Here is a 17,621-nt window from a genome sequence, read left to right as displayed (position 1 = left end):
ACACACACACACACACACACACACACACACACACACGTCCACGACAGTTTCAGAGACACACAAACAGACGCGCACATACACGCAGTCCCACTTTCCAAACTACAGACTTAACTCTCTACTGAACTCTTGTGATGACACCTAAAAAAAAGACCAAAAAACAAAGAACGGAAAAAAAGAAAAATACAGAAGTAGTTTTTTTTTCCTTTTTCTCTCTGTTGTTTAAAAAGATCCATAGCACTCATCATCTTTAAATTAGCATTCACACATGCATACTTTGTGGGTGTTGAATGTTGGCTGAATTGTATGGGGGGGCCAGTCAGTGCCAGTGACAAGGCCAAAGCCAAGCCAGGGGCTGACGAGCCTCGTCTTCTTCATAACTTCCACGCCGCCATGTTGTTTGGTTGGTGGTTGGTTGGTGGTGGTGGTGGTGGTGGTGGTCAGGAGAAAGAGGAGGAGGAGGAGGAGCACGTTTGCAAAAGTGTCAGTAGGGGAACTCTGGGATAGTCACTCCTCCAGCCTTTCCACCGCTTCACTCTCCTTCACACACACACATACACACACTCACCCACACCCTCATCCCCAAACACCACCACTGTCGGATTGCACCCCCCACACCCACCTTTCATACACCCATTTCCCCTCTCCCCTCCCCTCCCCTCTCCTCCCCTCACCCGAACCCCTCCCCTCCCCGCACCCCACACCCTAACTGGATAGTGTAAGATCAAGGCCACTTCCACTGCACAACGGCCGTGACCTCCTCCACCTTTTAAGACTGTCCGAAGGGGTAGGGTCCATGACTATCCTGCATGGGGAAAAGGAGAGAGAGAGAGAGAGAGAGAGAGAGAGAGAGAGAGAGAGAGAGAGAGAGAGAGAGAGAGAGAGAGAGAGAGAGAGAGAGAGAGAGAGAGAGAGAGGTTGGGTTAGAACTTTGTGTGTTTTGTTTTGCATATGAAACCACAAAAAGGTCAATGGGTTTGGCTAACCAGGCAGCATGACTATGATAAACAGATAAGAGTCAAGAGAGAGAGAGAGAGAGAGAGAGAGAGATGCAGTGTTTCAGGTTTTAGGTGATTCCCCTCTTTCCCACCAATGAGGGGACGTGGACATGGGGACGTGGACATGTTTAGACACTGAAAACAAAAGGAAATAACAAACACACACCAGCTGTATTCAGTTGCCAAGGTAGGCCATTTGGGATAAAACGCAACCTTCAGCAAACTTAATGTCTTTATTTTCTTTAAATTTTGGGACTATACAGACACAGCATTTTAATTTTGTATACCTTCTAAAACACGCAAACACATGCACGCCTGCACGCACACGCAGTATATGGCTGACAAACAACCACAAACAAAAAAACAAAACAAAATTTACACACAGTTTGAGGAGTCTACAACTTAATGAGGGCTAAGATGTCACTTTATCAGAATACACTGTTACGATTGGCTCCACTAATATTTGAGTGGGCTCTGCCTGCCCCGCTGCATCTGTGCCTTGGGTGCCTATAGAAGGCAAACCATAAGGAAGAATACCCTAGTAAAAGTACCGAGCAGCACCGAGCAGTACAACAGTACCGAGATGACTTTCTACATATTTATCCATGTCATATTTACAGTAGGCAAGCCGTGGTTATTTTGCCATCTCAGAAGTCCACGGTCCATTGGGCCAACTGTACGGCCATTTGTCATTATTAGTGCCATAATGAACAAATACCCCCCCCCAGCGACCGATCAGGTTCAAAAGTTATGTAAACGACGGTGTTGTAATACGTCCGATTTGTGCTTACTAGTGGCTTTCTTTCTACATAGAAGCTACTGGTCAAGGCGGCGAGTGGTAGCTACTGATAAGGAGGCATTGCCTACCACAGGATTCAGATGCAGCCCTATTATTTACAGATGGCTGGAGAGGTGTGTGGCCACTATGACCCTGACCGAGGTTCCTATAAAAGACTTTCTAGGCTCTATCCACGTCAGGCACCAAGCACCTTCCAGTGAATTTTATGTTTGGTTTTCACATTTCACACGGTGGGGTACAAAGGGGACATTGCATAAAAACGGGAAGTCCACAGGTTAACAGCTGACAAAATAACACATATTCCATAATTTGGTTAGTAACAGTGTTCACTTATGGATATTACATTTATTTGCTGTCCAGTGGATTTCTAGCAATATTTAGCGGACAAAAAAGTTGCCTAGGCTAAGAATATGGTGGACGGGAGGTGTGGGGGGATCTCAAAAATATTCTTAATCCAAAAGTGGGTCCCCGTTGAAAAAGCTTGGGAAACACTGCAGTAAAAAAAAGGGCCATGCTTAAAGACAGCTTCATATAAGTGTGTTCATCATCATGGGTGTTGGATGGGTGTATCGGTGTTCCTCTGTGCGAATGGTGACTCCCCACCCAAAGGGTGTAATCAGCACAGTGTGCTGGTGTGTGTGAGGTCAGCCATTTGGAATGCATGCCAGCAGGGCTCTAAATTAACACCAGCCAACCAGAAAAATGCTGGAGAAATTTCAGTTTGGCTGGTAGAATAGATCAACCTACTATCCACTTTGACCCATTATTGAGTGTGTGTTTGGCTCGTAAGATTAACATCCATTTTGACTGGTGATGAAAAGTTGATTTAATGCCAGGCCAGGCCAGGCCAAGCCAAGCCAGAGTAGAGCAGAGTAGAGTAGAGTGGAGCAGGCACCCTAGCCTGCCAAGACTAGCAGGCAGGAGGGCTGGGGGGTGGGTGGCTGCTGCAACAAAACAACTGCACTAGCGATAGTGTCTTTCATTGAGGTTTAGGGTGTGTAGTGCACCTATGCAATGGAAATAATAATCCAGGCGCCAGACAAGTGCAGCAACTGGAAAATGTACACTCGCCTCCAAAAGAGTTGTTGATTTTCTGGAGAGGTGTGAGTGAATCAGTGATTAAGTATGACACCCGATCTGCGTATTTGAAGTGTTTTGAAGTGACTTATCTGCTCATTTTCACATTATGTTCGATAGGCGACAAAACTTTTGTCTTGTCAAAATCTGCCCTGTCTGTGTTCAATAAAGGGTCAATCTTTCTTTGGTGCATGAAATTTATTTTTGTAAATACATTTTCATTCGGGAGGGTTGTAGCTTTCATATGAGTGACTTCTGAAGCCAAGTGATTAATTGAAAGTCAGGTTATTAGCTGTTAATCCAAACAGATGGATAGTCGACAAATCTTTTGGAGGCGAGTGTAGTAGTGAGAGACAGACAGGTCTGCAGCACACTGGGAGCACAGGTCTGCAGCACACTGACAAGGTAACGTTTCCATCTTTGTCTCAGATCTTCCTCGGGAGGATTCAATGGAGTGAAACATGGTATTCACACATTTTGCTTTTCGCTTCTTTTCTGCTGACTAGTAGCTTCTGCTGTATTGTGTATCAGCACCAGCAGGTTGATTTGACTGTGTCTGTCTGTCTGTCTGTCTGTACTCAGAAATCAATGGGGAAAATATACTGAAGAAGCGTTTTGCAAAACGCAGAGGAGGAATAGCCAGACACAACATCCGGCTGGCACACAGTTTATGCTACGATTTGTGCAGCTTACTTTGTTGGCAGTTTACATCTATTACTACGATTGGCTTCATGCCCTCCAAATGTCCTTGAGGCCCTCTGATGGCATTCCGCCTCTGGGTCATTTCACGTGAAATCAGACACTTTGGGACCCGACCGACCCGGATTTCAATCATACTTGGTGTGCCTTTTCAGTAGCAAGGTAGCACCCCAGAACTGCATTGGTTTGAATCTGACACTAATATTAAGGGAGAAACAGACTAGGAAAGGTTCACATGTGAGGGTAGGACACTATACATTCAGCCTTGAATATATCAGTCAGTGTTAGTCACAAAAAGATGCCTGTGGTGTTGTTTGAAAGCTCTTTTCTGGCTCTACATATTACACAATCGCCTTGGAATACAACTACTCTCAGAATATGAATTATGATAAATTGAAAAATTAAAAATTTAATATCTAAAAAACTTATATTTTAAAATGGCCAGTTCCTTGTCCAAACGTAGCCGGCAATGTCATGAGCAGCACCTAAAATGCTGGTGTTCGGTTTGTTATTCATTTCAGAGAGAATTTGACTCACAAATATGGCGTCATACAGACCACTTACTAATAATATGGTAATACCATAGTAGCATCACATGACAAAACAAAAACAAAACAAAAATGGTCAGTGTCCATGGTCCCAGGTTTCAGAAACTAAGGCAGATGTCCATTTATACACACCAAATGATGATATGTGAATTTTTGAACATTCCTTCTCTGTGTACCTGTGCCATCTTCCCTTTACCGTACTTTAAAGAGATAATCAATGGCTACACTCTCATTTTGTACTCTACCAGTGCATTTGAAGCAGCAGCTGTGTCTTTTGTAGATAATGTATAAGTACGTCCCTTTGGGAAAAAAAATTATAATTATAGATAATGTATAAGTACGTCCCTTGGGGAAAAAAATCTAACAACAAAACAGATTTTTTTCCCCAGTTTCAACTGATCTTGGTAGTAGCATACAAATGGATGGATTGTGGCCTGCACTGGTTGTTCCAGTGAAATGATTGAATAGCATCTTGAATTATAAAACTATAGTTTTAAAAACGTTCCTGGTTCAAGGGAGTCAGTCAAGGATAATGTCAAGAACATCCATTGCCAGTTTGCCACAACAGAGATGTACCATCATGAAGCTGAGAACCTGTTGAAAAGGTTTGAATCTGCAAGAACTATTCCAGGTACTCAAAAACTACACAGCTTCTGCCCATTGTCAATGGACACAGTGGAAGTTAGGCCATTTTCAGCATTCAGAGAAGGCAGAGTTGAAAGAGTGAGCTCAGTAAAGGAATGTGTTACATTTTCAAGCATCAAAGGGTATGTTGTAGCTGTATATGATGGCAACTGGTGGCTAGCATGTGCTGAGGAATGTATGCCGAGCACTGGAGAGGTGAAACTGAACTTCCTGCATCCTCATGGGCCATCTCCATCCTTCACTTTTCCCTTCAGACCAGATAGTCTTGTCATGGATCATCAGGATGTGCTTCTGGTAGTGGAACCTGTAACTGCAAAGGGACGTACTTATACATTATCTACAAAAGACACAGCTGTTGCTTCAAATGCACTGGTAGAGTACAAAATGAGAGTGTAGCCATTGATTATCTCTTTAAAGTACGGTAAAGGGAAGATGGCACAGGTACACAGAGAAGGAATGTTCAAAAATTCACATATCATCATTTGGTGTGTATAAATGGACATCTGCCTTAGTTTCTGAAACCTGGGACCATGGACACTGACCATTTTTGTTTTGTTTTTGTTTTGTCATGTGATGCTACTATGGTATTACCATATTATTAGTAAGTGGTCTGTATGACGCCATATTTGTGAGTCAAATTCTCTCTGAAATGAATAACAAACCGAACACCAGCATTTTAGGTGCTGCTCATGACATTGCCGGCTACGTTTGGACAAGGAACTGGCCATTTTAAAATATAGGTTTTTTAGATATTCAATTTTTAATTTTTCAATTTATCATAATTCATATTCTGAGAGTAGTTTTATTCCAAGGTGATTGTGTAATATGTAGAGCCAGAAAAGAGCTTTCAAACAACACCACAGGCATCTTTTTGTGACTAACACTGACTGATATATTCAAGGCTGAATGTATAGTGTCCTACCCTCACATGTAAACCTTTCCTAGTCTGTTTCTCCCTTAATATTAGTGTCAGATTCAAACCAATGCAGTTCTGGGGTGCTACCTTGCTACTGAAAAGGCACACCAAGTATGATCGAAATCCGGGTCGGTCGGGTCCCAAAGTGTCTGATTTCACGTGAAATGACCCCTCTCCCTCAGCCATTCCATTGACAAAACATCAGTGAGTCATAGAGCCAACTGAGCCAATTGAGGGCTGCCCCCTTGCACGGGTGAGGCATAAATGCAATTTCATTGTGTGCAGTGTGCAGTGATCACTTGTGTGCTGTGGAGTGCTGTGTCACAATGACACATGGGAGTTGGAGTTTCACAATTGGGCTTTCTTAAAAAAAAAAAAAAAAAATGGAGTAGCATGAATGAAGTGGCATGTTACAGGTAATAATTGGCAACAGGATGAGGATTACGTTTTCTACATGCACTGTTGTTGTGCTCTGTACATTACCTATGGATGCTGATGCGAAGCACTAAGCAAACCAGGGCTGCATTTCTTGAAACCATAGTTGCGAACTACGTTAGCTACTTTGTTGATTGCAATGCAATTTCCCATTGGCAACCACCCAAGTTGCTGACTGGCTAACAACTACGCTTTCGAGAAGTGAACCCCAGTCAGTCCCACCAGGAAATCGCGGGCATTTTCTCAAAAAAATCGCGGTCGGAATCGCGATAAAAGTTGCAGAGCTTCTTGATATGTTGTTGCGATTTTGTTGCGGCATGAAGTGAAAGGTGCGATTTTTGTTGCGATTTTTAATGCGTTTCCCCACATTTGAAAGTAAAGGACACTGCCACATTCCAGTCCTCTGGTGTTTTTATATTATTTCCATTTTTATATTATAATTTTGGTTCTTATGCAAAGCAGGGAAGCTGCCAGGGCGAGTTTTTAGCCAGAATGTCGTCGTGAAAAGTTCCATCTCTTTCCCATTACGACACCCTTCATTACAATGCTGTTTATGGCCGTTTGACTCTGTTTTAAATGTCATCACCGTTTCAAATTGTAAGCATACAAACTTCGTATCATGTCGATATCCATTCCTGACTTAAAAAAGTGGATACATAATTAACTATAAGTAGGCGGGCGGAATTGGGCATGTCCAGCCAGTTGAAGAGGGTGCGCGACAGGAACTCTTGTGACTGAAATCCTGGTTAATGTGAGTCGTCTGCTACACATAGCCTGCCTGTGTCGGCGTTTAATTTTCCAGCTTGTCAAAAGCAGCACAAATAAAAGCAGAGGGAGGGGTCGCTTTCGAAAGAAGGCATAGGCCTGGGTTTTTTTTTTTGTTCTCCCGCGCCGTCAACCGGCTTTAAATTAACGGAGGATGGAGTTCACAGATTTCCTGTTGTGAAGGGTGCTTGCTGAATAATGCTCAGAAATTATATTAATTTTGGTGCTCTTGTGAATATAAAAGACGACGAGATTGTTATCTTATAAAACACCACGTCGCCTGCAGAACGGAGGTCTCAGCTGTCAATCAATACCGTCAATCGCGCAAGGAAGAGAGAAGGAGAGGGAGAGACAGAAAGTAGTTTTCCAACTTACTCCCACAGCTTTCCAACGTGTCTGCTCTGGTTTTATTCATGTTCAGTGTTCCTTGTCCGTTTGACCGCGCCAGGTTAAACGAAAGTGATTTGACGACACGGTCACCAAGTGCTCGTATCCAGCCATAGCCCAATTTGCGCGAAAGAGATTACTATATCGGCCAGGCACGCACGCAGCATTCACAATGAAGGATGGAAATTACTCCTTTGTTATGGACAAGGCATTTGCGCATCTCAATTCGGAGGGAAAATGTTGCCTTCTGTATGCGCACAAGTCAAACACCAAAGTGGTCCAGCAGGTGGACCGCTTTAGAAAAAAGAAAACACATCTTGTTGTAGGAGCCCTATACTTGGCGTAATGTAGATGACTGTCATGAAGTGTTAATTATATATTTATGTAGGCCTAGCAAATTTTAAAAATGTAGGCCTATTGGTTATGCCAGACTAGTCATACATTTTCCATGTGACCATGCGAGCAGACGCGCAATGAGAACATGGCGTTTCCTACATTCGTATTTATTAGTTTTTTTCCCCTCACCGACAACTTTGTACATGCATAGTAAAGTGCTGGGAGTGGGACTGATTGCTAGGTTACTTTTTTATTGTATTTTTTTTATTGTATTATCCTTTTTGAAAGGAAGTTTGTCGACGTCAGTTAAGTCAGCGCAACATGGATTGGTTCAAAGTGTTCAAAGTTGCGGGAAATCGCGGTGATTGGTTAAAGTTGCGCTCTCGCGCAGAATTCGCGGGAATTCATCGAAGTTGCGAAAAACGACGCGATCGCAACATCGCGATTTCCTGGAGGGACTGCCCAGTACAGGACAAACAGTTCCAAGACTGTACTGTATGTTTGTCTTCTCCAGGTTTACATGGCATATGTGAGTAATTACACTCACTTCCCTAAATAGAGAATGCCTCCCAGAAAATACATCCATTTTCATTGTTGAAGCATTTGGGGAGGAGTACTTGATGGCCTGGCTGTTGCACCCAGTGTACAGACGAGCTCAGTCTGCCAAGCTTCTCATGAACAGAAAGCTCTAAATGGCATCAACATGCGTTCATTCTAGAATACTACTAGAATTGTTACTGGTCTACAGAGCTACAACCAGTCAAATCACTGAAGCCAATGACATTTTTCTGAATCAGAAATAAATGTGCGTAAGCAGCATGATGAGGAATGTGCGGACTTAATGTACAGTCATAGGCAGTGTGGGCTGACCAAGGCTAGAGGAGTGTTCTGTCAGATTGCTCTGACAATATTTAGCAATATCTACATCATTTCATTTACAGGCTCAAAGTCCAAATTGTACATACAAGGATAGGCTTGTACTGTAGTATAACATTTTTATGGATACACCACCACACAAACGTGTGCGCACATATGTGCACACACACACTAACAACTATCGTGAAGGGTCTGTTGTTAGCTTGGCTATTGCGGCTGTAAATCTCAAAGAAGTTTAGTCTGGCCACGTTGATGTGTGAGCTGTGACTATACAACCTTTAGTACAAGTATGTCCTTCCCAAAATTTGGGGATTCCTGAAATGGCAGAGATAGGCAGCTTGGCTAGACTGACTTGGGCACCACATTTTGTGTGTGTCACAGTATGGGCACAGGCTACATTAGCACTTAAAACGTGGGAATATTTGCAGCCAGCTACATAACTGCAGCCCTTTCCCACTTTGCCAATTTTCTAAAGGAGCGTTATAATGTCACCTTAATCTTTTATCATCTAAATGGCTTCAAGGTGTACATTGGCATGAAAAAAGTTCACTGATTAAAGCTTTGGAGCTGGAACCATCCAGACTAATTACCTTGTGGTTTAATAAGCCAAACATAGAATGAGATCAGAGAGAGAGAGAGAGAGAGAGAGAGAGAGAGAGAGAGAGAGAGAGAGAGAGAGAGAGAGAGAGAGAGAAAGGTTAATCCAATATTGACGCTCTTTCTCTACCCATCCTAATTGGCTAACCACACCAATTTAAAAGGGCGTGGCAAGGTGCCATCTATTTACACTTTCTACATTTTAAAATGTGCCCTTTGGATGGGCACATTGTTTGTACGGGTATCTGTTTGACCTTTCGGTAAAGCTAGTGAACATCTACCCTGGGGTCAAAGGGAAGGCCTGGTGAGTACACCAACCAAACGTTCCAGATTATGTAAAAAAATTGTGATGTACACATTCCTGACTAACCAGGGGCGGAGCACTGGTATTGGGACAGGGGGGCGGGAGATGTGTCAGAGTCGTTGGGCCCACGAAATATCGTAGAATGGGGCCCCTACAAGATGTTTGGCAATCGAAAGCCACTGGCAGGGCCCCCCCTCCAAGTGGTGAAGCCGGGGGTTCCTGGCCCCTATGCCCCCCCACCTCTGCTCCGCCCCTGTGACTAACGTTTTGACGTTGGATCATTGCATATGAAATCAGACCCTTTGGGGCCTGGCCAGCAAGAATTTCAATTAAACTTGAAGTCCTAATCCGAAGCCCACGTACATGGTACAGTACAGGAGGATGTTGAAAGTGTTTTGCTGCATGTAGACCAGATACGACCTACGTGACCCAGGTAGCTGAGGTCGCTAAAGAAGTTTCGCCATGAATTAACTTCATTCGCTCTGGACATGACATTGACATGTTTGACTTAGCCAATCACATAACGGCCTTGGCTTGACAGCCTGGGACATGCGGAGGTATGAACATTCCAATTGGTTTTTGCCGAACTGCGTCATAACTCATAATATCAGCTTGACTTTCATCGTTGTAATGTGTTTGGTCGCTTAGGTCGCTTCGCTCCTGGCGAATTCGATTTGGTAGCTTTATTCGCCTACCACCCATAGAGAAATAATGACTTCCGTTGTTCAGATAGCGTAGGACGCTTTATATCAGCTTGACTTTCATCGTTGTAATTTGTTTGGTCGCTTCGCTCCAGGCGAATTCGATTTGGTAGCTTTATTCGCCTACCACCCATAGAGAAATAATGACTTCCGTTGCTCAGGTAGCATAGGAAGCTTTATATCTCTGTGGTGTGTGCAGTGACCCTATACGGCACACCACTATGTCGGTCAGTGGGCCGGAAACCAGGACACAGTTTGGAGGGTTTGCACACAACGCAGGTCTGTTGACCTCGTCCGCTGTATACCATCAAGCCACACACACACACACACACACACACACACACACACACACACACACACACACACACACACACACACACACACACACACACACACACACACACACACACACACACCCTCTAACCAGCACAACCAAACCCAGACCCAGACCAACTCACCTGGCTGTAGGTGACTACCGACAGGTTGTTTTGCAGGTTGTTTGTGGCTAGAGACACAGAGTTGTGTGACAGTCCATTTTGCTCGGGATGCTGGATGTGTTCCGGCCCCGCCTCCCAGCCCGTCCCCGGCCCCTTCAGACTGCCATCGCTGTGCGGCTGCTGCTGTTGATGTTGGTGATGCTGCTGTTGTTGTTGTTGTTGTTGGTGGATCTGAAGTTGCTGTAGCTGTAGCTGCTGTTGTTGTAGAAGGTCTCCCTCTCCTCCTCCGAGTGCTAGTCCTTCAAGTCCTAGTTCTCCGGCGCTGCCGTCCTTGCTCTTCTGTGGCGAGGCGAAGGGGTTGTAGTCTCCCTCCACGTGGCGGTGCGGCTGCGTGTTGAACTCGGCCTGGAAGGAGGACAGCTGCTGCGTCACGCCCAGGAGGCCCCCCACCTCCACGCTCAGGATCACCCAGATCACGTCTACACACACACACACACACACACACACACACACACACACACACACACACACACACACACACACACACACACACACACACACACACACACACACACACACACACAGACAGACAGACGCGAACACACACACAAACACACGCATGCACGCGTACACACACACACGCACACAGACACAGACACACACAAAAGGGGTTAGAACAGAGGGGAAGTTAACAGAGGTTAGAGTGAGTGAAATTGAAAGTCCCACTGTCATTGTGAAAGTGGAAGTCCTTTTGTTATTGTCTGACACACCCTGACACAGCATGCAGTGCATAGGTTTTTTTTTTGCATTTATGCCTCTTCCGTGCAAGGAGGTAGCCCAACAGGCACCCCGAAAGAAGGGAAGAGGGCTGTGGAACTGTACCATGCACAGGATACCTAGCTCAGTGATGATGAAGGAAAGGAGAGAGAGAGAGTCGGATTGTAGATCACAGGGTTGCAGGTTCAATCCCCACCCTTACCACTCCCATGGTTGAAGTGCCTTTGAGCAAGGCACCTAACCCCACATTGCTCTAGGGGCTGTAACCAATAACCTGTAATATCTGTAAGTCACTTTGGATAAAAAATAGGAGCAGCTAAATGTAATATACTGTACTGTACTACTGGTTATTCATGCCCCTGACCCAACCTGGCAACCCTTGGGCTGACCTACAGCAACAAGTTGTGCGAGTTTTCCTCTCATTCTAATCACTGAAATGTCAGAAAACTTGGGGTCTTGCCTGGAGCAACTGACTGACGGTGGCAGGCTGAAAATAATGTCCTCTTGACTTAATATTGTTCCAAACAATTTTTGGAAAATCTCATCTAGTTGTCAGTCAGCGTGCCACATGGGTGTACAAAGCATGATGTAGGTGACGTATGTTCCAACAACAAACACCACTATTCTAAGAGTATAATGCATTGCTTGAAGCCAACAATTGTTTTCAAATAAGCTCTTAGTTTGACAATGACGGCATTGCAGCGAGACACACCCATGCAATGTATGGTGCCCTGAGGGGATTTGTTTAGGGTGGGGCTGGTTGAGATTTGATCAAAACATTCACTGTGAAACACTGGCTCTTTAGACAGGTCAAAGATACTTCCTTTAGCCCAATCAATCCTACAGTGATAAGCAAATAAACAAACATACAAAGCCTTGTCACCATTATTAATGATTCATGTTTAAAAGGCATTTTTGACGTCTTAATGCTCAAAGAGGTATTCTTGTTAATGAAAGGAGCTTGAGGAAACAATGACAGCTGTAAACTCTGAGTTGTAAAGAAAATATTCCCCAGTACAGTTTATAGCTGTTTATGACAGTTTCACCACACCTAACACATGTTGGGTGTGTAACAGCTTATCTTAAACTACTACACAGTTTGAACCCCGATATATTACCAGAGAATTAGATCATGACGAGGAAATGGACAGGGAAACTTTTTTGATAAAAAAAAACAGGAAAACCCAACTGGCTGGTTTGCAATATGTTCTAAAATGGCTACTTTCTGTTTTACCAGTGGACATTGCATTTGTCAATGTGTGTCATGGGCAGTGTGTAACATTATACTTTACCATTCCATTATTGGGGTGGGCAGCACTACCTTTATGGATGGTGCATTTTTTTACCTGGCTGTTAAATTAGTTAGTCAGTAAGCCTTAATCTGATTATTTGTATCTCTTCAGCTGTTTTGAGGCAGGCTAGAACTGTGCAATGGCTAGCTGCTTACGTGTGAACTGCTTACCTGCATTCATACAGTTTGTTTATTTTAAAGCCTGTCACCCAGATGACCATGCTGATGTCTACTTGGTCTGTTCCCTTAGAAAACGGGAGATTTATTTAGTAACCATTAGAAACCAATTTCTCAGTTCACAAACATTTAATCTTTTTAGTGTGAACACCTCAGATGATTTGAGACAGACAGTAGGTGCTGGAACCAGCACTGTAGCACAGTCTCAGTCAGAAACGTTAAAAAAACCCAACAAAACAAAACAAAACATTGTAACTTTGGGGGCAAATATATCGTATACGGTGAGCTTTAAAGGGACAATTCCAATAGTCTAAAACCACAAGTTGACAAAATGACATGGCGGCGAACCATTGAGAAGGAGCTCCAGCAGCATCATCAAAACTGGGGGACCATCCAGAAGTTGGCTACAGACAGACCTAAGTGGAGAGACTTTGTTGCTGCCCTATGCGCCGAATGGCGTGATGGGGTTAAGGAAGTAAGTAAAACCATGACTTCTCACCTCCATAGAAGAGTCCGGTGGCCGTGCACATCCTCCACTGGCCCTGGTACATGCCAGGCGTCGCGGGGCTACGCATCTGTACGCTCACATCCGAGATCTCTTGTGGATCCAGTGACCGCACCATCACGATGTTCACGTGCCCGAACTGGTCTCCTCCCACATACTTTAGGCAGACTCCAGGGGGCCACGACTCTGCGCCTGTGTGGAGGGGTCGCAAAGAAACACACAGTGGGTTTTCAACATCATGTTGTATTCAGAAGTGTTTATGTAACTGAGGTGTTCCCGTGCAGTCCGTCCCCCTCGGGTCTTGAACTCTCCACCTCCTAGTCAACCAGAACCGTATTAAGACACTGTGGTGCCCCTGGGCACTACAGCTCGCAGGTGCCCCCTTGATAAACATATGTAGTTTGTCTCATGTGGTGCCCCCTAACTGGCTGTAAATGGTTGGTGCCCCTGGACAATGTGCCACTGGACCGTATGGATAATCTGGCCCTGAGTCAACGCATCGGTTTGTGTATGGGAGTCACAGCACGATACCGCTGAGTTACTGGACCAGTCTGATAGCCCAGCGCTACCGATACTGTATGATGCTTCCGGAGGGAGGTTAACTAGCGTTCCACACCACACTGGAAGTTGGCCTTTGTTACATTTAGTTATAAGCAACTGGACTTCCTCTGGGTGGGGATATTTCGATCCTCATCCAAGGAGCTTAGTCATTTCCGTTTGCTGTGAGATGACAATCCAATACTTACTCTTCCCTAGAGTCTAGACAAGGGGTGGGGAATCTTTTTCATTCTAGGGGCCACTCTAGGGGCCAAATTACTCAGAGGGCGGTAAAAGTCCTCCAAGGGTCATACAATGAACACAAACCAGGATTTCCCCCTGCACTTTTAGGCCTATATCCTCTGAATATAACTTAATTGCATTGCAAATGTAATTTCCAAGATTTCTTTACAAAATGTCATTTCATGTGAAGCTGCATAACATTAAAATTGTCTCAGGGGCCGGATAAAACGGCCTCAAGGGCCCTCCAGTCATAGGTTCCCCACTACTGGTCAAGACCAAACATTACCAAATCTGATGAACACAACTTCTTCAAAATCCAAGAGGTCCAGCTGCTTATAATTAACCCTTTTGGGAAAACATTACTTGGATGAACGAGACTCTTCAGACCGCTCAAATTGTAAGTCACTGGACTTCTGATAACCAATAGTCATTTAAAAAAATATATATTTTTTTTTTTATGGGCTTTTATGCCTTTATTTGACAGGACAGTTGAAGATGGTGACAGGAAGCGAATGAGGCAGAGAGACAGGGGAGGATCGGGAAATGACCCCGACCGGACTAGAACCGGGGTCTCCGAGGGTGGGCATGCAAGCCCAAATGTTGGGGGCTTAGCGCGCTGCGCCACAGCGCCACACCAATAGTCATTTTAAGCGGTTTGAATTCAACTTCATAGTAGTAGTGATACTGTGATACTATCCATAAATACAAGTTGTATTGTATTTAACATAAAATTACACAATTTTGTTACATTCAAGCCAATTTCCATAGTTCTGCTGGTTTTCGTTCATGTCACCCACATAGATGGATTGCAGTACCTGTGTTCTGTATTCTCCAGGTTTTTGTGAAAGGTGTGTCTGGTGGTACAGACTCCCCCTCTCCGATAGTGACATCCTCCACAAAGGACATGGATGGTGCTGTAATGTTAGGACTTTCAAAATCATAGTAGGCTCCGATGGCTGCTTGTAGATTCCTACAGTCATGAAATAACATGGGTGAATAATTTCATAATGATCCTTTGAAGAATACCACAACTTTAAGACGTACAAAGAATAATGACACAGTAACTGCAATATGCATCTTCGCATGTATTACACCATAGTATAAAAGGTCAAGGGACTTGTGTCAGTATAGAACCTATTTTAAGGAGATCCAGGTTAGTAATTATTGAGGATACACTGCTGGTGTCGAAAGAGCACAGTGCTAATTTTAGTAGGCGCATTCCTTGAGTAAGCGTCACGTGACAGTGAGCGAGTTAGCCCATTGAGAGTAAATAGAATGGAGGCCAAAATTCTATTTCATTGTTGAAGCCAAGTTGGAGCCAAGGTTGGACCCAAAAAGACCAAAAAATGGCCAAATCCCATTCATTCCTATGAGAGACATAAAACCCTGCATCTCCCTTAAATGCCACTCCAGGGGGATCATTTTTCGCTCAACTAGTAGGTCCCCTTGCTCTCCAACTTACCAGGGTGGTGATTTTTTGTGGTGATGTTTTATTTTAGAGAGATATTAAAAGTTAAATTGACCAATGAGCATCAGAACATGGTTTGATTGACCATTAGAAGTCTTGTTGTTGTCCAATCAGCACCTGCGTTTGGCGTTGCTAAGGTGGAATGTAAGTTGGAATGTTCCCAAATCTGGCTTCAAAGCGTTGAATGGCAAATAGCGTTGATTTGGCGTCCATTCTATTTACTGTCAATGAGTTAGCCCAATGCCGCATGCAAGTCTATTCCAACAACAACTTACTACTACGCTCAATAAATAACGTGTCTTTTTGACGGTATTCTTCACCTGTTTTTTCTGACCATGCTACTGGCTGATTTTCAACAATAGACACTATTCTGATATTCCAAACAAACAACACAGCTTCACTTTTGGTTTGGTGAAGGAGGTTCTGGAAATACTAGCGCACGAGCACTCCCGTCCAGTCTCTATAATTCTGAGGCATAGAGCTATACAGAAAAGGCTGGATGGCAAAAAAATAAAAGACATAGTTCTGTGAGATCACGAGGCCAATCAACAAGCCAGGAGAATTCCAACATTTCAGGATTTGCAGCTGCATGATGTTACGTAATGTAACTGCGGCTCATGTACGGAGCTTTGGAACCGTGCCATCAACTGACTACGTTCCCTACCTGAGTAGCCCAGTAAAACAATGAAGCTAAAATATCTCAATATTTAACACATATAAAATTATACAATATTTGTAACATTTGGAAAATAAATAGATTGTCTGGTTTAATGTAAACTCTTGAACAAGTTGGCTTGCGAACGTTCGACAGCTGACGTTACGTCGGGGAAACCCTACCCTTCAGTTCCTGAAGCGATCTAACTAGCCACCGAGCTGACATCTGCTAGTGAGCTAGCGATAGCCATCAACTTGGCCTCTTCTAAACTCTGCAGCAACACTTGACAACACTGTAAATTACAGCACTTATTTCCACAGGACAAATCTTTCCGTGACGGCAGTCTGTTGAACACGACTTAAAATATTTATCACATTGCCCAAGTCCTGTTGACTCTTCTCAAAAAGAAGCCTGGCAGTTTTGTTAGCTGGCTAATATTAGCGACCACTATTTTGATCTTGGCTAACATTAGCTACTGGAAAGCAAGCATTCAGTAGGAGGTCAAGGGCTAACCTGTTAGCTAATGTAGGGGACCGTTCAAGACAGAGGCTCACTTCATTTCTTAAAATAACTGCATTGGTAGCATCTCATTTTTGGTAACAAAGAAGCTCTGGCATTACTACCGGGTGCAATGTCGATGATACTGACAGAGGTTACAGGAAAACTGCTAACACAAGCTTGACATTATTGCTAAGGCCTCAGATCCCCGAGCTCACCAGTTTGTCATATCCAAGAAGAAGGCGCAGCCAGCAGGGTTAAGTTGAAAGCCCAGCAGTCTTTGGAATTCGGTGATTAAGATATCTTTGTCAGTGGTGCCCATGCAGCTAAATTTCTGCATGAGCTCCGGGTCTAAATCTATGTCCATGCCCTCCATCGCGGGTCCCCGGGTACAGCGACAGGGTTCCTCTTTTAATTTAGTCCGAGGCCTCTCTACCAGTCATAACAACAAATCCAAAAACAACAGGAGTGCGCATGACATTACAGTGGCCGACTGTGGTGCGCTCACAGACTGTACAGATGGATCAGGAATTCTCGTTCTTGCTTTGCCCTACGCTACGCTGTTCAACCTGGTACACGCCTCTTTACCCCCCAGATCCAGAACAACCACCACAGAGAGGGCAACATTATAATAATAATAACAATAGGAAATGGTCAGTCTAGATTTCTATTTTGGTTAAACCACAGTGCACCAGAACTGTTTTCTGGCTTTCATTGAGCAATGCCACACAGAAACATCTCTTAGGCTGTACAAAAATCATAAAATGTCAATTAGACATAAAGTGAGCGTTTAAAATGTGTTTTCTGGTAGTATATTCCAAGCAGCATTGAAACAGGCCTACTGCCCATTCTAGTGAGTCTTTCAGTCTATTCCAACAGACCATTGTAAATTTAAACAAGGTTGTCACAGTTAGTAGGCCTAATGGTAGGCCTAGGCCTAAAATAGAATAGAA

The 17,621-nt window shown here is 44.0% G+C and overlaps 1 protein-coding gene across 1 annotated transcript; it reads right to left on the bottom strand.

Moving 5' to 3' along the window:
* Window positions 1-677: 677 nt before the first annotated feature.
* On the bottom strand, window positions 678-17,198 carry ilrun (inflammation and lipid regulator with UBA-like and NBR1-like domains). Its single transcript, XM_063208614.1, has 5 exons — window positions 16,887-17,198; window positions 14,863-15,017; window positions 13,262-13,459; window positions 10,539-10,996; window positions 678-802 (listed from the first exon to the last, which is right to left on the bottom strand). Exons 1-5 carry the CDS (start codon window positions 17,042-17,044, stop codon window positions 767-769), a joined length of 1,005 nt encoding a protein of 334 aa, XP_063064684.1. The 5' UTR covers window positions 17,045-17,198; the 3' UTR covers window positions 678-766.
* Window positions 17,199-17,621: the final 423 nt, after the last annotated feature.

Source organism: Engraulis encrasicolus, chromosome 10 (genome assembly GCF_034702125.1).
Source record: "Engraulis encrasicolus isolate BLACKSEA-1 chromosome 10, IST_EnEncr_1.0, whole genome shotgun sequence".
NCBI classification, from domain to species: Eukaryota; Metazoa; Chordata; class Actinopteri; order Clupeiformes; family Engraulidae; genus Engraulis; species Engraulis encrasicolus.
The sequence above is the reverse complement of the archived record's forward strand: the minus strand, read 5'-3'. Positions and strand labels throughout refer to the sequence as shown.